Source organism: Ovis canadensis, chromosome 1, assembly GCF_042477335.2.
Source record: "Ovis canadensis isolate MfBH-ARS-UI-01 breed Bighorn chromosome 1, ARS-UI_OviCan_v2, whole genome shotgun sequence".
Lineage (NCBI taxonomy): Eukaryota > Metazoa > Chordata > Mammalia > Artiodactyla > Bovidae > Ovis > Ovis canadensis.
The window spans coordinates 108,947,199-108,970,716 of record NC_091245.1 but is presented as its reverse complement, the minus strand read 5'-3'; the positions used below and the strand labels follow the sequence as shown (position 1 = coordinate 108,970,716).

At 43.2% G+C, this 23,518-nt stretch overlaps 2 protein-coding genes across 2 annotated transcripts in view; one reads left to right on the top strand and one right to left on the bottom strand.

Annotated features, from left to right (window-relative positions):
• Nucleotides 1–389: 389 nt before the first annotated feature.
• LOC138931488 (uncharacterized) lies at nucleotides 390–5,734 on the bottom strand. The gene is given in 4 exon segments (XM_070292281.1): nucleotides 390–1,531; nucleotides 1,606–1,831; nucleotides 1,833–2,389; nucleotides 2,392–5,734. Coding segments are annotated over 4 exon segments (5,268 nt in total).
• Nucleotides 5,735–7,341: 1,607 nt separating this feature from the next.
• LOC138416216 (CD5 antigen-like) overlaps nucleotides 7,342–23,518 on the top strand; it is a 42,423-nt gene continuing 26,246 nt past the window's right edge. Inside the window, exons 1-2 of the mRNA XM_069545047.1 lie at nucleotides 7,342–7,498; nucleotides 15,049–15,075. Coding sequence (XP_069401148.1) covers nucleotides 7,471–7,498; nucleotides 15,049–15,075 — 55 coding nt within the window. The 5' untranslated portion in view covers nucleotides 7,342–7,470. The remainder of the gene's footprint in view (nucleotides 7,499–15,048; nucleotides 15,076–23,518) is intronic.

Here is a 23,518-nt window from a genome sequence, read left to right as displayed (position 1 = left end):
CGGAGGTACGGGTCCTACAAATGAGAAGTTAAGCAAGTCCCGATTTCCTACATCCCACCGTCTATACCCTGGAGTCTCCGACCCATCATTAGAAGTTACACAGTCCCAGGATTTACAATAAGAGTCCTGTATCCCCCCACAGATCTTCCAGTTGTGCCTGGGTGCACCTGGACATGCCCAGAATGCATGATTCCGGAGGTAGCCCCTTTTCCAAGGCACATTTACCACCAGCTTAAGGTCAAAGTATAAGTCTGGCCACCAAGTATTTGGTGGATGTATTGTGGTGGTGGAGTTAACCATCTCACGTGTTAGTCCATTTTGCAGTTTCCAGGAGATTTTGATGGGTTGGTGCGGGTTCACGCTGGCAGCTTCGGAGCAGAGTAACATGGTCATCCATAAGATGGTCCAGACGAGTTGCCTTGGTCCTGTCGATGACGCCGGAGCTTCAGCCTCAGGGGATTGGACGGGTGCAGAGACGCTTCCCATTCTTTTTTAGCATCTTCCTGCTCTGCTGAAGTAGCTGGGCGTACGTGGTTGCAATGCACCCAAGGCCCGATACCGTCGACCTTTAGGACAGTTGGGGTGGTGAGAAGAACAACATAAGGACCCTTCCATATAGGTTCTAGTGCCTTGGTGTGGTGCCTTTTGACCCACACCCAATCTCCGGGGCCGATGTTATGTGAGGGAATAGTCCCCTTGTTTTGACCCTCATGTATTTCCCGGAGCAGTTTCCAGATGCGAGAATGCACTTTGCCCAAAGCCATCAAAGCCTCCTGGAATTGCCCCAAAGTAGGAGGTGGAAGTTTCTTTCCTTCAAATATTGGACATACAGGGGGAGGTCGCCCATACAGAATTTCAAATGGGGTCAGATTAAGCTGATAAGGAGTATTACGTGCGCGAAAGAGGGCGAAGGGAAGGAGAGTCACCCAGTCCCCGCCAGTCTCTATAGCCAATTTAGTTAAAGTTTCTTTTAGGGTCCGATTCATTCTTTCAACTTGCCCCGAGCTCTGTGGGCTGTATTCACAATGTAATTTCCATTTGGTCCCTAGAGCCCGGGCAAGGTTCTGAACTATTTGGCTCACAAAAGCAGGTCCATTATCAGAGCCAATAGTCACTGGCAGGCCAAACCTGGGAACTATTTCTTCTAAAATCTTTTTAGCCACTACCATTGCAGTTTCTCCCTTAGTAGGAAAAGCTTCTACCCACCCTGAGAACGTAGCTACCAACATTAACAAGTACCGGTAACCATACTTGCCTGGCCTTACCTCAGTGAAACCTATTTCCCAGTGCTGCCCTGGCCCTTTTTCCCAATACCTCAGTCCTGCATGTTGCCTCTTTCCTGGCCTCATCTGTTGACATGCCTTACAAGCATGTACTATGTTCTTCACAGTTGTTTGGTGCCGGGGGAATCGCAGGTGCGCAGTTTGAAAAAGCATCAGAGTCTTTTTCTCTCCCAGATGAGTAGACGAGTGTAGATGCCCACACAGTTGCTGTCCCAACTGAGCAGGGAGTATCAAGTAACCATCGGAGTCTCGGTACCATCCATCCTCTCCTTGTTGGAGGTAGGGACGTTCCTGGATCCGGGCAAGGTCTGTGGATGAATACTCAGGGGTTGGGGGCAAAGTTCCCATACCTGGGGGTGGAAGTCCGATCGCCAACACCGGAGCAATGAAAAATCTTCATTAGCCGCTTTTTGAGCCACCAGATCTGCGGCACGATTTCCTCGTGCTGTGGGGCTGTCCCCTTTTTGATGTCCAGGTACATGTACTATTGACACAGCCCGAGGCAACTGCACAGCCTCCAGAAGTCAACGGATTTCTGGCAAGTTTTTTAATCTCTTTTCCTTCAGCTGTCGAAAACCCCCGTTCCCGATATATCGGGCCCTGGATGTGTACCGTTCCAAAAGCATAGCGACTGTCAGTAAAAATAGTTATTCTTTTTCCTTTAGCTCTCTCTAATGCTTGAATCAGGGCAATTAACTATGCTTTTTGTGCTGAGGTGTCTGGGGAAAGAGTCTCCGCCCATATCGTCTGTCCAGAATCATCTACCACTGCGGCCCCCGCCCGTCTCTGTCCATCTTTTGCATAACTGCTTCCATCTGTAAACCATATTAGCTCACTGTTATCCAGTGGCGTATCTGTTAAGTCCTTCTGTATTGCCGTTACCCTGGCCAGTATCTCATCGCAATCGTGGAGGGGGCTATCCCCCTCTGGATTGGGCAAAAGAGTAGCCGGGTTTAGAGTGTAGGGAGTTTGAAAATGAATCCGTGAGGTGTCAAGTAGCAGGGCCTGGTAGTGTGTCAAGCGGGCATTGGAAATCCATTTACCCGGGGGTTGTTTCAGAACTCTCTCTATAGCATGAGGAGTGTAGACCAAGAGTCTCTGTCCGTCAGTTTATCAGCATCATGGACTAGGAGTGCGGTGGCCGCGATGATTCGGAGGCAAGGTGGCCATCCGGCTGCCACTGGGTCCAATTTCTTGGAAAGGTAAGCTATGGGACGCTTCCAAGGTCCCCACTTCTGTGTTAGTACCCCTTTTCCTATCCCTCGCCTTTCATCTATAAATAATTGGAAAGGCTTAGATGGGTCAGGAAGGGCAAGGGCAGGAGCTTCCAGCAAGGCACGCCTGAGCTCCTGAAAGGCCGTTTTCATTGACCCAGTCCATTTCCAGTCTTTGTTTTCTTTGGTCCCTTCATACAGGGACCTGGCCTTTTCTGCAAACCCCAAGATCCATAATTGGCAATATCCCACAGTTCCCAGAAATTCTCTCACTTGTCTAGGGTTGGCCGGCTCAGGGATCTGGAGGATGGTTTCTTTCATAGCCTGTGTTAGCCACCTCTGGCCCTGTTTTATCTTATAACCAAGGTATGTAACCTCTTTCTTGGCAATCTGGGCCTTTTTGGCATCAGCCCTGTAACCTAAAGTCCCCAAGGTTTGGAGAAGGTCACCTGTTGCCTCTTGGCACTCTTTTTCCGTAGTCGCTGCCAGCATAAGGTCATTAACATTTTGTAATAAAACAATGGTAGGGTGTTCAACCTGATACTCATGGAAGTCTTCATCCAAGGCCTCGTTAAACAACGTGGGTGAGTTTTTGAAACCCTGTGGTAAGCGAGTCCATGTCAGCTGCACAGGAGTCTGACCACCGTCTTCCTGCCATTCGAAGGCGAAGATCTCTTGGCTTGCAAGGGCAAGAGGCAGACTGAAAAAGGCATCTTTTAAATCTAAAACAGTGTACCAAACGTAGCTTGGTGGCAAGCTGCTTAGCAATGTATAAGGGTTAGGAACCATAGGATGAATGTCACTCACCTGTTTGTTGACTTCTCGCAGGTCTTGAACCGATCTAAAATCAGTTCCCCAAGGCTTCTTTACGGGAAGCAGGGGAGTGTTCCATGGGGACCGGCACTTTCTCAAGACCCCAGCGTCTATGAGGTGTTGTATGTGAGGAGTAATTCCTTGCCGAGCCTCTTGACTCATGGGATACTGCCGCACTCTCACCGGTGTGGCACTGGCTTTCAGTTCCACAATAATAGGGGGCCTCTGTTTGGCCAGTCCCATTCCTGCTATTTCAGCCCAGGCCTGAGGGTATCTCTGAACCCATGGCTGTACTTTGGGACTTATTGTCGCTGGGGCCTCTGGCAAGTACAGTCTGTATTCATCCTTTAATGCCAGAGACAAGACCTGAAGAGGATGCCCGGTTCCATCTAAAACTGACACTTGCCCGTGGTCGAAATGAATTTGGGCATTTACTTTAGACAGTAAATCTCTTCCCAGCAAGGGCGCTGGACACTCAGGTATCACCAGAAAGGAATGGGTCACTTGGTGGGTCCCCAAGTTCACATGTCGTTTTGTAGTCCATCCATATCGCTTAGTCCTGGTTGCTCCCTGCACCCAGCTACTTTTCTTAGACATGGGTCCATCTCTTTGGTTTAAGACTGAGTATTGACCTCCTGTATCCACCATGAAGCCAACCGGTTTCCCCTCCACATTTATAGTTACCCAGGACTCGGGGAGGGGCATCGAGCCCTGACCCCCCTAGTCACTATCCTCACCCGCGTAGAGGATATGACTGTCAGGAGGGGGAGTCTTGTTCTTGGGATTTTGGGGCCCCTTTTTTAGGTTTTTCTTGGGGCATTTATCTTTCCAATGTCCAATCTCCTTACAAAACGCACATTGGTTTTTTCCAAGCTTGCGCCTTGCAGGTTTTTCCTCAGTCTTTGAGTCTAGCTTTTTCCCTTTTTGGAACCTATTTTTGTTTTAAATTCTGGCGAAAAATATCTGAGCCAGCTCTTGTTGGTTCTTACGGTTTTCTTCAGCTCTAAATTCTCTTTCTTCCCTTCTAATGTGGTCCTCTCTCCCCTCTGGGGTCTCTCTATGATTGAAAACTCTCTCTGCTGCCCTCACTAGATCTTGCAGGGACTGTTCACCCAACCTCTCTATCTTTTGTAACTTTCTCCTAATATCAGGGGCTGCCTGATTCACAAATGCTAGCATAACTGCTGCTCGAGGCTCATCTGCCTGTGGGTCCATAGGAGTATACTGTCTAAAAGCTTCCATTATCCTTTCAAGGAAGGCTGCCGGGCTCTCAATTGGCTCTTGCCTCACTGAATTTACCTTGGCCAAATTAGTTGGCTTTCTGGCAGCCACTCTAAGGCCAGCCATGAGAGTCTGACGGTACACTCGGAGATGCTCCCTGCCTTCGGTGCGTTCGAAGTCCCAGTTGGGTCGCACCAAGGGGAACCCCTCTTCAATGAGGTGAGGCTGTATTGTGGGCCTCCCATCCACCCCTGGCACATTTTTCTGGGCTTCTGACAGGATCCATTTGCGCTCTTCTGTAGTAAAAAGTACCTGTAACAGTTGCTGACAATCATCCCAAGTGGGATTGTGAGTAAAGAGGATAGATTCTAAAAGATCAATAAGACCCTGCGGTTTCTCAGAGAAAGAGGGAGTTTGAGTCTTCCAATTGTACAAATCACTAGTGGCAAAGGGCCAATACTGATATGTCCGTTCCACACCCTGTCTGGCTGGCCCCGCCCGGACCGGAAATGCGTGAACAGTGGAGAAGGGAATTTCCGGGCCTTCTTCTTCCGCTGTGCTGGTCATTTCCCTTGCTCTTCCCCAAGTTCCCTGGGCGGGGCCCCCTTCTCTAGGAGGAGCCGAGGGCTCGGCCCTCCTCCAGGCTTCTCCCGATGAAACTTGTGGAATCTGTGGAAGCAAGGGTGGATGTGGATCCACGTACGGGGGTGGGAACAACTTGGTTTCCAGGTCAATCAGATTAGGATACGGAGAAGATTCCTGGAACACAGGCTTAGGTCGTTTTTCGTCCTGTTTTTCTTCTTTTTCTTCAGAAGCTTTCATGACTAACACCTGTGGGTTTAGCGAGGTTGGAGTCGGGGAAGAGGGACGGGGAGGTTTAGGAGGTTTAGAAGGAGCAAGAACAAAGGATTTAAGCCATTCCGGCGGGTTTCTCACTAGATCCTGCCAGACCAGAATGTAGGGAGTCTGGTCTGGGTGCCCGGCAGGACTAGGGGTAAGCACCCTCTCTTTAACTGCCTGGATAATTTGGGGATTGAAGGTTCCCTCTTGTGGCCATCCGACGTCAAAGGTGGGCCACTCAGCAGAACAGAAAGTCACCAATTTGCTCTCCTTTACCAGTAACGAAAGATTCTGAGCTCTAGACTTAAAATCAGAAAAATGGTCAGTCATCAGAGACAGCGGAGTAGAAGTAGATTGCCCCATGGGTACAGAGAACACGGACAATGACAACAAGACTCACATGGACAGTGCCGGCACACAGAGTCACAAAAACGACACAACAAACAGATTCCAGCTCTCAATATTACTTTCAGTCTCCTTTATAGCACTAGAGACCCCTTCTCTACTTGCAAGTGTCTTACCGTCAGGACGTCCTCAGTGCCAGCTGCCCTCCCGGTTTGCTACCGGGGACCCGGCCTTACGCTGGACTTGCCTCTGCACTTTACACCTAGATGCCTCCCCAGTACGATACTGGGCCCCGGACTTAATCTAGGCCTCTGCACTGCTAGCACCGGTGCTCAGAGCTCTCAATTCCTAACGAGGTTATTCCCTTCTACCAGGAGAGTTGTCCTCCCTGGTAGGCTGGAGATCCCGGACGAGTCCCCAAATGTTATTCACTGAGCCCGTATCTCCGAACCGACCAAGAGAGTGAACAAGTCCACTGTGGCAATGCAAGGCAAGAAGGGAATTTTATATTTCTAGCGCGCTAGGGCTCAAACCTCATCCGACGCAGCAGAATCAGACGAGAGCCCCGAACAAAGCGGTATGGCAGTTTATATACAGTCAGCTCTTTGTCTCAGTTACAGGGTACTTGGCAATACCTGATTGGACAGGCAGAATGAGCTCATGCAATGCCTTCCTTATGCTATCGCATATAGAAATCTTTCCTAATTTGGTTAAGGAATGTTCTTCAAGAAAACAGGAAACATGACTCAGGTCCCCAGCACTGTTATGCACCTCATTGAGCCGACCACCCTGCCTAACAGAATACAGCTCCCTGTCCTATAATAACTGTTCCTTCTTGACCTGCATACAAGATTCTCAGGAGACCGGTAAGGTGGTCTGGTACTTGCATTTCAGAATTTTCCAGTTTGTTGTGATCCACACAAAAGTTTTAGCATAGTCAATGAAGCAGAAGTAAATGTTTTTCTGGAACTTCCTGTCCATCATATCTTAGACTTAAGAACAACCTGATTTCGTTATGACAAGAACCTACTTCCATTCAGTTTCCAAAGATGGGCATAATCCAGGAAAAGCACAGAAGAGCAGATCCATGTATTAGGCCCTCTACTTAGCACTGGAGAAGCTGGTTTGAGAGAAATACATCAAGCCATATTTGCAAAGATTGGCACCTTGACTCTGGATTGCCCTCTTGACTCTGAATTATGGTGACTTCAACTTTGGAATTGTTCTATGATCTTTGGCCTCTATATTTTCTAGTCACTTCCATCTGGAAGGAAAGAATTGAAATTGGCTAATTAGCCCCCACAAACCATACATGAGGATCAAGTACTGCTTGATCTTCTAATGTGAAATGGCCCTTATTCTTGGTACTTGCCTTTCCTTATGTGCATTGTTTTCCTTGTATACATAGTGAGGGGACTAAAGCAGAGCTCGATGGAGCTGGGATTACAGCAGAACCAAAGCATAGCAGCTTGGGGTTTTTTGTTTTGTTTGTTTGTTTTCTTTTGTTTTCATCATCTTTCTGCCAATTCTGGCCACCTCCCTTCCTCTGGGGCATGCTGAATTCAGCAAGTCCAGCTCTATCAGTCCTGACCTTTGAGCCCATTGATTTTTGGTTGTCTGATAAATGCTCTACTACAGACAGGACCTGCCTCCTTCCCTCCTCACAGCACACTTGCAACCAAAGCTGCATATTCCTGTTGTGGGGCCTCCTTCCAGCCTTACATTTCAATTCACTATCTTCAGCCATCTGGGACATGGCTCTGTTTTTCTTCTTGATCTTTGGTGAGTATTTCTGCTCCTTTGGGTCCAGGCTTCAGAGTACTCTGGAACTTTGATTGGGGGAAGCTTTCCTTGTCCATCTGGTACAGATCTAGGTATCTTTCAAGGAAAGTCTCTACTCTCCTTTCTCTATATCTGGTAATTATTCTAAATCCCCAAAGCCACTTAATCTATACTCAGTTTATAATCCACCTTGATTACCAGAAAACCTTCTATTTCCCTATATTCACACTATCAATTCAGTAATAATTTATACTATTGCTTTTTCACACAAATTTTCCTAAATGCACTATTTATAATAAGACAAATAAATGGACCATGGGTAACAGCAAGAAAGGAAGTAGAACTACAGGACAAACAACTTTCATTGATCATATTGATTCCTCTCAAATGTATTTCATGTGTTTCCCTAGTTTTTCCCAGTTTCTTATTGCTCAGATTAATTTAGAGTAAATTGAAATTTTGGAATCAAAGAGATCTGGATTTCAATTTTTGCTCTTTGATTTCTTAGCTATCTGAATTTTAAAGTTATCATAGCCCTCCAAAATCTCATTCTCATATCTATGAAGTAATGTTATGTTTCTCAGAGGTTTGTTAAGAGCCTTTCCACAAGATAAAAGAGCCTGCTAGGTCCCTTCCCTAATCAGTCACATCCATTTTAACTTTCTTGATGATCTAGTATACCACTGAAACCTACCGATCTCTCAGTTGGGCATTTGTGTGTCTTATGCACAGTGCTGGTCACATTTCTAAACACCCATACACCCCTTATGTTACCTAGCAGATAGTTCCCCACCTCCTCTTGTGAAGTTACTATTGAATCTCTTAAGCTTATCTTCAGTTGCATCTCCTTCGTGAAGTCTTTCTGACCTGTGATACACATGGTGATCAACCCCACTACAGAGTTCTCAAGTCACCTTTGGGCTATGTCACTTTCACACCTATCAGGCTCATCACATTCAGTTTCCTTTGCATATATACATGGTTTGTGTTCTTTATTAGACTTGTAAGGTGCTATTCATGATGTAACCTTGAGTTTTAGGCAATTGCAGACAAAGTCTTTTTGAGTCATGTTGCAAAGCAAATATTTGGAAGAAAATATTCCAGGACAAGTCAGTGAAATACATGGATTTGCCTAAAAAGCTCTAGGCTGGAAGTCCAATGATATTAACTCCTTCAGAAAGATCCTATAAGATGGGGTGGTATTGGGGGATGAGTTTTGCAGTTCAAAATACTGGGTTTCAGAGACCACTGATAGTCACAGGACTCTCTCTATAGCATTTGCTGTTGTTTAGTAGCTAAGTCGTGTCTGTCTCTTTGCAACCCCCTGGACTGCAGCATGTCAGACTTCCCTGTCCTTCACCATCTCTCAAAGTTTGCATTAGGCTGGAGCCTAATGAGTAGATGAGTCTGATTACACAGAGATCTTGTAGGAAGAAACTCTGATCATTCAAAGATGTGCTGATACTTAAACCTGGAAGTTTGGAAATTAGCCTAGAACTGCTTTCTGAACTCTTAACCAGGTTCAGCAAACCACAGCCTAGAAACTAAGAATGGATATTACATTTTTAAACTGTGGGAAAAGTGAAAGGAATAATATTTTGTGACACATGAGAATGACATGAAATTTAAATATAATTGTTCATAAACAAAGGTTTATTGGAACACAGCCAGGCTTATTCATTTACATGTAAATGGTTGCATTGACAGAGCTGATTGGTTATAACAGAGACTGTATAGCCCATGAAGCCTCAAATATTTGCTATTTGGCCTTTCACACAAAAGTTTGTTGACCATTGTCTGAATGCAGTGTCAGTGAACACAAAAAATACTGCCATTTTCTTCTATGTGAAAGGTTGCTGCTATGAACAGCAACCTGTGAATGATGCTGGGATTCTTGGCCTCTGGAGGAGAGACATTCAACCTGTGGCCAGTGATGAGGCTGGGTTGCCAGAGCTTTTTGTGTAATCAAGTTTTATTAAAGTATAAAAGAGATAGAGAAAGCTTCTGACATAGACATCAGAGGGGGCAGAAAGAATATCCCCTTGATAGTTTTGAGCAAGGAGTTATATAACTATTATCAAGCTGCTTATTAAAGAGAGAGAGAGAGAGAAAATAAAAAGTCTCAAAGCTGAGAGTGACACCAGGCCCTTCACCGAGAACATGCATTTTGAGACAGCCTTGACACAAGGTGAGTCATCCCAAGCCATAGAACAACTGACATTAATCTTGAAGAAAGGCAGATTTCCAAGCAAATACATAGTTTCATTAACATAGCTTAAGAGAACACTTCCATGAGTAAAACACACTGATGTGCTGAGCTGTTACGTGTTCTGAGACAGGCAAATTGACTTGAAGAAAGGTAAATACGGTAAATACATTAACATAGCTTAAGAAAAACATTTCCATGGATAAGAAAGCTGTGGTACATATACACAATGGAGTATTACTCAGCCGTTAAAAAGAATTCATTTGAATCAGTTCTGATGAGATGGATGAAACTGGAGCCAATTATACAGAGTGAAGTAAGCCAGAAAGAAAAACACCAATACAGTATACTAACACATATATATGGAATTTAGGAAGATGGCAATGACGACCCTGTATGCAAGTCAGGAAAAAAGACACAGATGTGTATAACGGACTTTTGGACTCAGAGGGAGAGGGAGAGGGTGGGATGATTTGGGAGAATGGGAATTCTAACATGTATACTATCATGTAAGAATTGAATCGCCAGTCCATGTCTGACGTAGGGTGCAGCATGCTTGGGGCTGGTGCATGGGGATGACCCAGAGAGATGTTGTGGGGAGGGAGGTGGGAGGGGGGGTCATGTTTGGGAACGCATGTAAGAATTAAAGATTTTAAAATTAAAAAAATAAAAAAAAATTAAAAAAATAAAAAAAAAGAAAAACATTTCCATAAGAAAAATGCTTTGGTTAGCTCAAGATTTGAGAAAAGTTAAGTACGGGTGGAACCAGGTGTTGTCACAGCAACACAGAATTTTAAAAGAACTCTCCTTTTAATTTTGTGTCAATTCAGTTCAGTCACTCAGTCGTGTCCGACTCTTTGAGACCCCGTGACTGCAACACGCCAGGCCTCCCTGTCCATCACCAACTCCTGGAGTTCACTCAAACTCACGTCCATCGAGTCAGTGATGCCATCCAGGCATCTCATCCTCTGTCATCCCCTTTTCCTCCTGCCAACAACCATCCCAGCATCAGAGTCTTTTCCAATGAGTCAACTCTTCGCATGAGGTGGCCAAAGTACTGGAGTTTCAGCTTTAGCATCATTCCTTCCAAAGAAATCCCAGGGCTGATCTCCTTCAGAATGGACTGGTTGGATCTCCTTGCAGTCCAAGGGACTCTCAAAAGTCTTCTCCAGCACCACAGTTCCAAAGCATCAATTCTTCGGCACTCAGCTTTCTTCACAGTCCAACTCTCACGTCCATACATGACCACTGGTAAAACCACAGCCTTGACTAGACGGACCTTAGTCAGCAAAGTAATGTCTCTGCTTTTGAATATGCGATCTAGTTTGGTCATAACTTATCTTCCAAGGAGTAAGCGTCTTTTAATTTCATGGCTGCAGTCACCATCTGCAGTGATTTTGGAGCCCCAGAAATAAAGTCTGACACTGTTTGAACTGTTTCCCCATCTATTTCCCATGAAGTGATGGGACCAAATGCCCTGATCTTCATTTTCTGAATGTAGAGCTTTAAGCCAACTTTTCCACTCTCCTCTTTCACTTTCATCAAGAGGCTTTTTAGTTCCTCTTCACTTTGTTTCCTAAGGGTGGTGTCATCTGCATATCTGAGGTTATTGGTATTTCTCCCAGCAATCTTGATTCCAGCTTGTGCTTCTTCCAGCCCAGCGTTTCTTATGATGTACTCTGCATATAAGTAAAATAAGCAGGGTGACAGTATATAGCCTTGACATACTCCTTTTCCTATTTGGAACCAGTCTGTTGTTCCATGTCCAGTTCTAACTGTTGCTTCCTGACCTGCATATAGGTTTCTCAAGAGGCAGGTCAGGTGGTCTGGTATTCCCTTCTCTTTCAGAATTTTCCACGGTTTCTTGTGATCCACACAGTCAAAGGCTTTGTCATAGTCAATAAGGCAGTTTTTTCTGGAACTCTCTTGCTTTTCCCATGATCCAGCGGATGTTGGCAATTTGATCTCTGGTTCCTCTGCCTTTTCTAAAACCAACTTGAACATCTCGAAGTTCATGGTTCATGTATTGCTGAAGCCTGGCTTGAAGAATTTTGAGCATTACTTTACTAGCATGTGAGATGAGTGCAGTTGTGCCGTAGTTTGAGCATTCTTTGGCATTGCCTTTCTTTGGGATTGGAATGAAAACTGACCTTTTCCAGTCCTGTGGCCACTGCTGAATTTTCCAAATTTGCTGGCATATTGAGTGCAGCACTTTGACAGCATCATCCTTCAAGATTTGAAATAGCTCAACTGAAATTCCATCACCTTCACTAACTTTGTTCGTAGTGATGCTTTCCAAGGCCCACTTGACTTCACATTCCAGGATGTCTGGCTCTAGGTGAGCGATCATACCATCGTGATTATCCGGGTCATGAAGATCTTTTTTGTACAGTTCTTCTGTGTATTCTTGCCACCTCTTCTTAATATCTTCTGCTTCTGTTAGGTCCAGACCATTTCTGTCCTTTATCGGGCCCATCTTTGCATGAAATGTTCCCTTGGTATCTCTAATTTTCTTGAAGAGATTTCTAGTCTTTCCCATTCTGTTGTTTTCCTCTATTTCCTTGCACTGATCCCTGAAGGAGGCTTTCTTATCTCTCCTTGCTATTCTTTGGAACTCTGCATTCAGATGCTTATATCTTTCCTTTTCTCCTTAGCTTTTTGCTTCTCTTCTTTTCACAGCTATTTGTAAGGCCTCCCCAGACAGCCATTTTGCTTTTTTGCATTTCTTTGCCATGAGGATGGTCTTGATCCCTGTCTCCTGTACAATGTCACGAATCTCCATCCATAGTTCATCAGGCCCTCTATCTATCAGATCTAGGCCCTCAAATCTATTTCTCACTTCCACTGTATAATCATAAGGGATTTGATTTAAGTCATACCTGAATGGTCTAGCGGTTTTCCCTACTTTCTTCAATTTAAGTCTGAATATGGCAATAAGGAGCTCATGATCTGAGCTACAGTGAGCTTCCTGTCTTGTTTTTGCTGACTGTATAGAGCTTCTCCATCTTTTGCTGCAAAGAATATAATCAGTCTGATTTCAGTGTTGACCATCTGGTGATGCCTATATGTAGAGTCTTCGCTTGTGTTGTTGGAAGAGTGTGTTTGCTATGACCAGTGTGTTCTCTTGGGAAAACTCTATTAGCCTTTCCCCTGCTTCTTTCTGTATTCCCAGGCCAAATTTGCCTGTTACTCCAGGTGTTTCTTGACTTCCTACTTTTGCATTCCAGTCCCTTATAATGAAAAGGACAGTTTTTTGGGTGTTAGTTCTAAAAGGTCTTGTAGGTCTTCATAGAACCATTCAACTTCAGCTTCTTCTGCCTTACTGGTTGGGGCATAGGCTTGGATTACTGTGATATTGAGTGGTTTGCCTTGGAAACAAACAGAGATCATTCTGTCGTTTTTGAGATTGCATCCAAGTACTGCATTTTGGACTCTTTTGTTGACCATGATGGCTACTCCATTTCTTCTAAGGGATTCCTGCCCACAGTAGTAGATATAATAGTCATCTGAGTTAAATTCACCCATTCCAGTCCATTTCAGTTCACTGATTCCTAGAAAGTCAACGTTCACTCTTGCCATCTCCTGTTTGACCACTCCAATTTGCCTTGATTTATGGACCTAACATTCCAGGTTTCTATGCCTTGCTTCTATTACCAGTCACCTCCACAGTTGGGTATTGTTTTTGCTTTGGCTCCATCTCTTCATTCTTTCTGGAGTGATTTCTCCACTGATCTCCAGTAGCATATTCGGCACCTACTGACCTGGGGAGCCCCTCTTTCAGTATCGTATCATTTTGCCTTTTCATACTGTTCATGGGGTTCTCAAGGCAAGAATACTGAAGTGTTTTGCCATTCCCTTCTCCAGAGGACCACATTCTGTCAGACCTCTCCACCATGACCGCCAGTCTTGGGTGGCCCCATAGGGCATGGCTTAGTTTCATTGAGTTCGACAGGCTGTGGTCCTAGTGTGATTGGATTGATTAGTTTTCTGTGAGTATGGTTTCAGTGTGTCTGCCCTCTGATGCCCTCTTGCAACACCTACCGTCTAATTGGGCTTCTCTTACCTTGAGTGTGGGGTATCTCTTCACGGCTGCTCCAGCAAAGTGCAGCTGCTGCTCCTTACCTTGGATGAGGGGTATCTCCTCACCGCCCCTTCCTGACCTTGAACATGGAGTAGCTCCTCTAGGGCCTCCTGCGCCTGTGCAGCCACTGCTCCTTGGGTGTGGGGTTGCTCCTCTCGGCTGCCACCCCTAACCACAGGAGTGGGGTAGAGAAGGAAAAAAAAAAATTTGACACTTGCAGTTTGTTTCTTCCACTTGGGGGCCCCTAGCCTTCCTTCCTGTTACCCTCTCATATGCTTTTGAAGACATCTTTATCCTCCCCAACCGTGCATCTGTTGTGGAATCTGGAGTCACAAAACACACCTCAGAGAACACTCAGGATAGTGGAGTACAGTTTATTATGCCAGCAGGTCCAAGGGGAATCAGTTCCCAACAAGGACCCTGATGTTTCTGAGACGCCCAGTTTTGTAGCCACCTCTCCAACCCCCCACTATGTGACTGGTTATATGATAGCAACCTGTTTGTTGTATGACTGAGTTTTACAACAAATAGGTGCTAGGAGAACAAACTATGGTTAAGGGTGGTGGTGGTGGTGGTGGGGGCAATGATTATACATCAAGGGGGGTATCTCCATGGTTAATCTAACAGGGGAAGCCTGACCTCAACTACAATCTCCATTTGTCATCTGTAGGGAGGGAAGTCTCCAGCAGACCTGGTTTTCACTAGCAACAGTTTTCTCACTATTGGACAGGTTCAGTCCCAGTTCACATCCAGTCTTTAAGATGGATGACAGGCTTCAAGATGAGAGTCTCTCTTGCTTCTCTCACACTGGCCCCAATACATCTTCCCAGAAACCTCGAACATGTTTTCCTGTTGGACTCAGATCACCACACTTCTAGTTTAGGTGGTCATCACCGATCAATCTAATAGATTAAAATATAAAATCAAATATATCCATGCGGGGGGCGGGGGGGGGGGGGGAGCCAGCATCAGATGGAAAGGGAACATGATAGGTTTAGTTAGCAATGGTAGAGTGGGTCTTTTTGGCTCTTAGTTAGCATCCATGTGTTATTTTAGGCTGGTCATTCTAGGAGGAGAAGGAGGAGAAGGAGGAGAAGGAGAAGGTCTCAACAAGGTCTAACCTTGGAGGCTGTGTAATTACCTCTCTGTCCCACAAAGTTCAACAAAACTTTCTAGAGAGTTGATTTTTGAACAAAGTCTTGGCAATAGACTACTTGATCTCATTCACTTTTCTCTCTCTTTCTCTCTTTTTTATTTGCTCAGCCTTTTGCACCGGACCTGGAATTTTAGGTAAGATTTTTGGGGGTCCTAAGAGGGTGGAATTTCAGCTCTGGAGAGTGGAAATTTTGATTTCCCAGGGCCAGGGAGAGAGGTTGTGGTTCAAAGGAGCCCCAGTAGATTTTCTTTCTGGTTTCCCAACCCACCAGTCTTATATGGGTAGATTTCCACTTCCAAACTTAGAGAAAGTTTGAGTGGTTTATACTGCAAAGGGATTCCTCTCCATTTGGCCTGTGTGACCCAAGACACTAACCCAGCTCTAGCTCCATCATCTAACAAAGCAGATGGCTTTCTTTCAGGCTCAGAAGACACCTCACCTCCTGGGAAATAAACTTTCTTCTGCCCTTCTATATTCTACTACTTCCTGGTCCCTCTGCCAACTTTAATGTTATCATTGAACTAGAAATGCACCAGCCTCTGTGCACCTCATGGCTTCATCAGCAGAGTGCAGGCTGGATTTCAGTGGCCGCTGGCCACCTCTTCAAGGGGTCTTTCAGCAGAGCACAAACGGTTCAACTGAGGAGAGAATGGGGAGGCACAAAGAAAATTAATCTGTGGAAGAGGAAGCCTCTGATGGTCCAAAAATCAAGGGGACTGGTTGAGGATTATGAGTTTCTTTGACATTGTCTCTTCAGCCTATTCTTTCTCTTGATAGTAGAGGCTTTATGAGAGAGGCGCAGCTGCAAACTCTGCTATGAATGTGGAGGACCTTACACCCTGCTGGGTCAATTTGCTTCCTTAAAGAAATGCTGTTTCTGGGTCCCAGTCCAATACTCCAGATGACCTGGTTTTTCTTCTCTGGCCTCCAGGGTTATGCCTTGCTGCAAGTGCCACGAGACAGCTGCTCTCTTTATACCCAGGGAGGGAGGACCCACCCCGGGTCCTTGTCTCTCAAGCCCTCACTAATAAAGTAGGCTAAAATACTGTCTAGGACACAACTGCCCTGATGAGCTTCTTTGTTCTTCTCTCTAGCTTTTAAATCTTCTCAACCTTTCCCTTCCCTTTAGCTGCATTTCTTTGATACTTATTCTCTTTCTCTCTCTTAAACATATTTCTTCTCTCCTACAATGTGATCTAGTCCTCTATTTCATGGAAAAGGAAAACTTATTTAAAACCAGAATTTGAGGGCTTCCCTGGTGGTCCAGCAGTTAAGATGCCATGCTTCCAATGCAGGGTGGTGGATTTGATCCCTGGTTGAGGAAGTAAGATCCCACATGGCATGTGGCATGGCCAAATAAAAAGTAAACTGAAAATTTTATAACTCAAAATAAAATAAAATAGCCTGTGCATGATACTGATACTGAATATTTGCTAGGGCAAACAATAATGCTTATCCAAACTCTAATCTTAGTTACAATGATCCAGAAGTTATTTCTTGATGGCTTATCTTGAATTGTATATACATGCCTTAAACTTCAGAGTGCAACAATGGGAACTTTTCTTAGTTTTTTATACTTCAATTTTAATTTTTTTCTCTAACCTCCCGTCCTCATGTCATTTCCCTGAAGAAAGTATAGAAGATGAGGAGAGAAACAAGAACAAATGAATAAACCAAATATAAACTTCTCAATGCAGTTTAAAATCAACCAGGTCAGACATCTTTCACCCAACTACTTATTCTGTAAATTAATGCCAAGTTATAGGGAGTTTGTGCAGAGTTGAGACAATGTAGGCAGTAGACATTTGGGTCCTGAAAAATTGTATTTCATTCACAGAGGTGTCTGAGTCGTTCCATGCAGCCCATGTTGTCCTACACTGTTCATAGTCTGAAAGACCACTGGCCACATATACAGTAGTTGTCCCTCCAGGTACAACACAGCTCTCCCTGGAGGCTTGGCAAACTTAGATCTTCTTTATCACTATTCTCTCTGGGGCTGAAAGGACTTGATGGGATTGCTTCAAGCCTATTAAATAGAATCTTCTTGAGGACAGCAGTGCTAGCTATTTTGAACATCACTGCTCTGTGTGTTCATAAAATAGTACTTGGAATGTAGTCTCCGAAATTTGTTTCCTGATAAGCTCTTCCATTGTCTCCCTACACAGTCTTCATCAGTTCAGTTCAGTTCAGTCACTCAGTCGTGTCCGACTCTTTGTGACCCCATTAATCACAGCACGCCAGGCCTCCCTGTCCATCACCAACTCCCGGAGTTCACTCAGACTCACGGCCATTAAGTCAGTGATGCCATCCAACCACCTCATCCTCTGTCGTCCCCTTCTCCTCCTGCCCCCAATCCCTCCCAGCATCAGAGTCTTTTCCAAGGAGTCAACTCTTCTCATGAGGTGGCCAAAGTACTGGAGTTTCAGCTTTAGCATCATTCCTTCCAAAGAACACTCAGGGCTGGTCTCCTTCAGAATGGACTAGTCGGATCTCCTTACAGTCCAAGGGGCTCTCAAGAGTCTTCTCCAGCACCACAGTTCAAAAGCATCAATTCTTTGGCGCTCAGTCTTCTTCACAGTCCAACTCTCACATCCATATATGACCACAGGAAAAACCATAGCCTTGACTAGACAGACCTTAGTCGGCAAAGTAATGTCTCTGCTCTTGAATATACTATCTAGGTTGGTCATAACTTATCTTCCAAGGAGTAAGCGTCTTTTAAGTTCATGGCTACAATCACCATCTGCAGTGATTTTGGAGCCCCCCTCAAATAAAGTCTGACACTGTTTCCACTGTTTCCCCATCTATTTCCCATAAAGTGATGAGACCAGATGCCATGATCTTCGTTTTCTGAATGTTGAGCTTTAAGCCAACTTTTTCACTCTCCACTTTCACTTTCATCAAGAGGCTTTTGAGTTCCTCTTCACTTTCTGCCATAAGGATGGTGTCATCTGCATATCTGAGGTTATTGGTATTTCTCCCGGCAATCTTGATTCCAGCTTGCGTCTCTTCCAGTCCAGCGTTTCTCATGATGTACTTTGTATATAAGTTAAATAAGCAGGGTGACAGTATACAGTCTTGATGTACTCCTTTTCCTATTTGGAACCAGTCTGTTGTTCCATGTCCAGTTCTAACTGGTGCTAACTGGCCTGCATACAGATTTCTCAAGAGGCAGGTCAGGTGGTCAGGTGTTTGCCGGGGTCCAGCCCCGGTGGATCCAGGGTGATTCGAAGGAGGGGGGACGGCGTCAACGTCTTTGGAAAAATACATATTTAATTACAGATATAGAGAGAGATTAGAAACGGATAGTGTAGTAGGAGATAGTGTAGTGGAGAAAAGGAGGCTGAATCCGGATGGGAATTCAGCCAGAGAAACGGGAGCAAGAAAGAAATGGATAGTGTAGTAGGAAGATTAGTGGAGAAAAAGAGGCTGAATAGCTTGGATTACGTGGAATAGCATCCATGCTCCAGATGGGAATTCAGCCAGAAAAACGGGGACAAGAAAGAAGCGACATGGGGGAATTAGTCTTTCTGGAAACTGAATCGATTTCTTTATTTTGGGGTTTGCTTATATATACACGGGGGTCAGCATTCCCTACCTTTATCAAAATCAGGTGCTTCGCATAAAAAGGTCTTAGGGATTTTATGATTCTTTCTTTCTGATAACTGGAAAACTTATTTCTTCCAAAGGTGTTTTTTCTTAAACCAGGCACCACCTTCCAAATAAAGTTACATTCCTATAGGGTGAGGGTGTAGTGAGTTACAATCAAGAAAGGAATTTATTTAACCCAAGGTTAACATGATTAATCTTAAAGGTTAATGCTTATTTTTCCTATATGCTTAAAGGTTAATACTTACTTCTTCCTATATGCTAGTTATATTCATTATAAGGGTAGGGAACATGGAGATTTAGCAGCAAACATCAGCCCAACAAATGAAAATCCTTTCACCAATGCTCCCCTTAAGATCTATTTAGTCTTAAGATAGTGATAAAGTTACATTTTTACATAGCAAGGACACAGTGATTTATAACAAAGTACAGTGATCTATTACAAAAGAGAAAATCCATTAACTCAAAAAGTTTAGTATTGCTAACATCAAAAACTACTATATTTCCTTTACTATATTCCAAATACATTGATTAATATATTCCCAGGTGCCTAGGGATATGGAGGCCTGGCGGCAATCATTGACTCAACAAGAAGAAAAAGCCCTATGCTAATTAAGACTCTCAAAATACTCCAAAACTCTCTGTGCTGTTTATGGTTGAGAGGTAGTAAACAATCATGTGTGTAGTGGCAGGAGTATGGATAATCCTGTCACACAAGCTAGTCTGTCAGCAGAGAGGTTTGACCAGAGACACCCTTGTCCCACCCAGAGCAGGGAATTAGCAGCAATTATTGACACAACAAATGAAAAACCCTTCACCAATATAATTCCTAACCAACCCACTATACTAATAATTTCTAACTCCCCCAAAGAATTTGCCTTTAGTAAATCTAAAACATCTCGTGCCTCTCAGATTGGGAGGCTGTAAACAATCACATGTGGCCAGATGAACCTATACAGGCAGGCTAGATAACCTTCAGAGGAGTCCGTAATCTGAAACACTCTTGTCACACCCAATAATTTTTATTGCCTTGGAGCTGCACGTTTACTCCTTCTCCAAGAAAAACGGTTATGGAGGAGAGCATAAAGCAGACTCTGGTTTTGGGGTTAGATGCTCAGGAATAGGGAGTTTCCTGAGGCTTGATCATGCCTTTGCGTATGCCAAGCCTCCTTCCTCATGACCTTTGCCATGGGTGGAGTTCCTCACGCTGGCCCTGGCAGGTATTCCGTCTCTCTCAGAATTTTCCACAGTTTATTGTGATCCACACAGTAAAAGGATTTGGTATAGTCAATAAAGCAGAAATAGATGTTTTTTCTGGAACTCTCTTGCTTCTTCCATGATCCAGCAGATGTTGGCAATTTGATCTCTGGTTCCTCTGCCTTTTCTAAAACCAACTTGAACATCTCGAAGTTCACAATTCACATATTGCTGAAGCTTGGCTTGGAGAATTTTGAGCATTATTACTTTACTAGCATGTGAGATGAGTGCAATTGTGCAGTAGTTTGAGCATTCTTTGGCATTGCCTTTCTTTGGGATTGGAATGAAAACTGACCTTTTCCAGTACTGTGGCGACGGCTGAGTTTTCCAAATTTGGTGGCATGGTGAGTGCAGCACTTTGACAGCATCATCTTTCAGGATTTGAAATAGCTCAACTGGAATCCCATCACCTCCACTAGCTTTGTTCATAGTGATGCTTTCCAAGGCCCACTTGACTTCACATTCCAGGATGTCTGGCTCTAGATGAGTGACCATAGCATCGTGATTATCTTGGTCATGAAGATCATTTTTGTACAGTTTTCTGTGTATTCTTGCCACCTCTTCTTAATATCTTCTGCTTCTGTTAGGTCCAGACCATTTCTGTCCTTTATCGAGCCCATCTTTGCATGAAATATTCCCTTGGTATCTCTAATTTTCTTGAAGAGATCTCTAGTCTTTCCCATTCTGCTGTTTTCCTCTATTTGTTTGCATTGATCACTGAAGAAGGCTTTCTTATCTCTTCTTGCTAGTCTTTGGAACTCTGCATTCAGATGCTTATATTTTTCCTTTTCTCCTTTGTTTTTCACCTCTTTTCTTTTCACAGCTATTTGTAAGGCCTCTCCAGACAGCCATTTTGCTTTTTTTGCATTTCTTTTCCATGGTCTAAGTCTTGGTTTCCTCAGAACTTACCTGGAGACTCTGTGAAGCCCATCTCCCACTCCCAACACATAGAATCTTCTCGACCCAGTTTTAGGGCTCTGAGACTTTGAGGCTCTGACTTTCTCTTACCCAGCACTCTCTGTATTTCTTCTGAGCTAGGTTCTTGGACATGGGAAAATGTTATTGGAAGTATCAAGAATGGTTGGGAGTGGATCATTGATACTGAGAGAGAGAGTCAGGTTGTTTAGCCCAAATTATATCTAGACATCTCCATGCTTTCAGTGCAGGGGAAATAGGTTCAATCTCTGGTCAAAACCCCACAATCTCACAGTGGCTAGAATGAAAACCACATTACAGAAAGTTAATCAGGATGAAAAATGACAGGGTTATGTTCCAGATTAAGGGAGAAGATAAAGCCCCAGAAAAATAACTATGTGAAGTACAATTAGGTAACCTTCCAGTAACATAATTCAGAATAATGATAGTTAAGATAATGATAGTAAAGATCATAGGATCTCAGACATAGAATGGAGAAGATGGAAGAGATGTTTACCAAAGGCCTGTAAGAACTAAAAAACCAACAGAGATGAACCACACACTAGAAGGAATCAGTAGCAGAATAACTGAGGCAGAAGAACAGTAAAGGACCCGGAGCACTGCATGGTGAAAATCACTGCCACAGAACAGAATATAGAAAAAAGAATGAAAACAATGAAGACCAGACTAAGAGGCCTCTGGGACAACATTAAACACACCTGCGTTTGCATTATAAGGGGTCCCAGAAGGAGAAGAGAGAGAGAAAGGACCCAAGAAAATATTTGAATAATGGATGAAAATTTCCCTAAGATGGAAAAGAAATATTTAAACAAGTCCAGGAAGTGCAGAGTCCCAGGCAGGATAAATTCAAGGAAGAACACAATGAGACACACACATAGTAATCAAACTGACAAAAGTTAAAGACAAAGATAAAATATTAGAAGCAACAAGGGAAAAATGACAAATAACATATAAGGGAACTCCCATGAGGTTGTAAGCTGATTTCTCAACAGAAACTCTACAAGCCAGAAGAGAATGGCGTGATATATTTTAAGTGAAGAAAGAAAAACCTGCAACCAAGAATACATTACCCAGCAAGACTCTCATTCAGATTTGATGGAGAAATCTAAAGCTTTCCAAAGAAGCAAAAGTTAAGAGAGCTCAGCACCACCAAACCAGCTTTACACAAATGCTAAAGAAACTTCTCTAGGCAGGAAACACAAGAGAAGGAAAAGACATACACAACGTAAACCTAAAACAATGAAGAAAATGGTAATAGGATCATACATATTGAAAATTAACAAATGTAAATGAATTAAATACACCAACTACAAGACTTAGACTGATTGGGTGGATGAGAACATGTGTATGTATGCAATTACACTTACCACAGCACTCTACTTAACTCCCCAAAGTGTATGTAATTATTGTATATTGCTAGGTTAATCATGTTTCCATTATGGCTTGCAATTGTAGTTATCTTTTATTTTTTGTCTGTCTGTTGATTGTGAAATTAATAAACATCTTTTACTATTGTGGTCATATAACTAGTATCCACTTAATACCATTGACCATTTTTCTGGTCAACAGAAAAATAAAAGAATTCTGTATCACTAAAACTACCATTTAATAGAAAAACCTGTAGTCACTTTTCAAAATCCAGATGCATATTAGAATTATCTAGGAAGATTTTGAAAAATTCAAATGCTGAGGGTATGCTTTTTATTTCCAAAGCTCCAGATGTATTTCTAATGAGCCACCATGTTTAAAAACAACTGGATATATGATGACCTTTTACTTTTATCTAGTCTGTTTCAATTTTTCTATTTCATGTTCAGTGCTTCATGTTTTAGTTTCATTTAGTGTATGTTTTCCAGCTTCTCAGTCTTTTTTTTTTTTTTTTTCTGATGTTCTCTCTCAAGCCTTTATTGAGCATAGTAGAAAAGCTTTGGTATACATATATATATATATATATATATATATATATATATATATATATATATAGTTTGTATAATACATGTATTTTAGAAAACATACGATTTTTTGCTTAGCTAAAACACTTATGACATTTTGATTTCACTTGTTTGACCTAGTATGAATAGAATGCTAAATTTCTAATTTATATTCACTCAAAACCTTCAATTAGTTCCACATATTTTGGCATCTAGGGTTACTGCTGGTAATTTAGAAAGTTTATTATCTTAGATTTTTAAAAAACTGAATGAGGCTTGAAAGTTCCAATCCAATTCTGAGAATATAAAGGAATACTATGTTGTTAAGAAAAACCAAACAAACAGCAAGCTAACTTGTGATACAGTACAATGGCAACCCACTCTAGTACTCTTGCCTGGAAAATCCCATGGACGAAGGTGCCTGGTAGGCTGCAGTCCATGAGGTCGCACAGAGTCAGACACGACTGAAGCGACTTAGCAGCATTATTAACTGAAATACAGATTTTGTTCAAATTTCACACAAAAATCCATGTATATATGCTATACTTTGGCTGGAAGGTAATTACAAGACAAACTTTAATTTTATGCAACATATTATTGATATGATCATTATAGCATTGTGCATCTTAATTCCTGTAGGAAATATACTTTTGAAATAATCATATGAAGCACTTATTTGTACCAAATCCAAAGGTAGGGATATTAAGCCTGATTTTCCAAGTTTCACCAAGGGCCAAGTAGAAATACAGCTTAAATTATAATAATAATAAAAGAGTGTAGCAAAACCAGAGCTCAGAGATGGAGTCCTGGAGCTCCTCTTCCTTGTCTTCCCTTTTGACCCCCA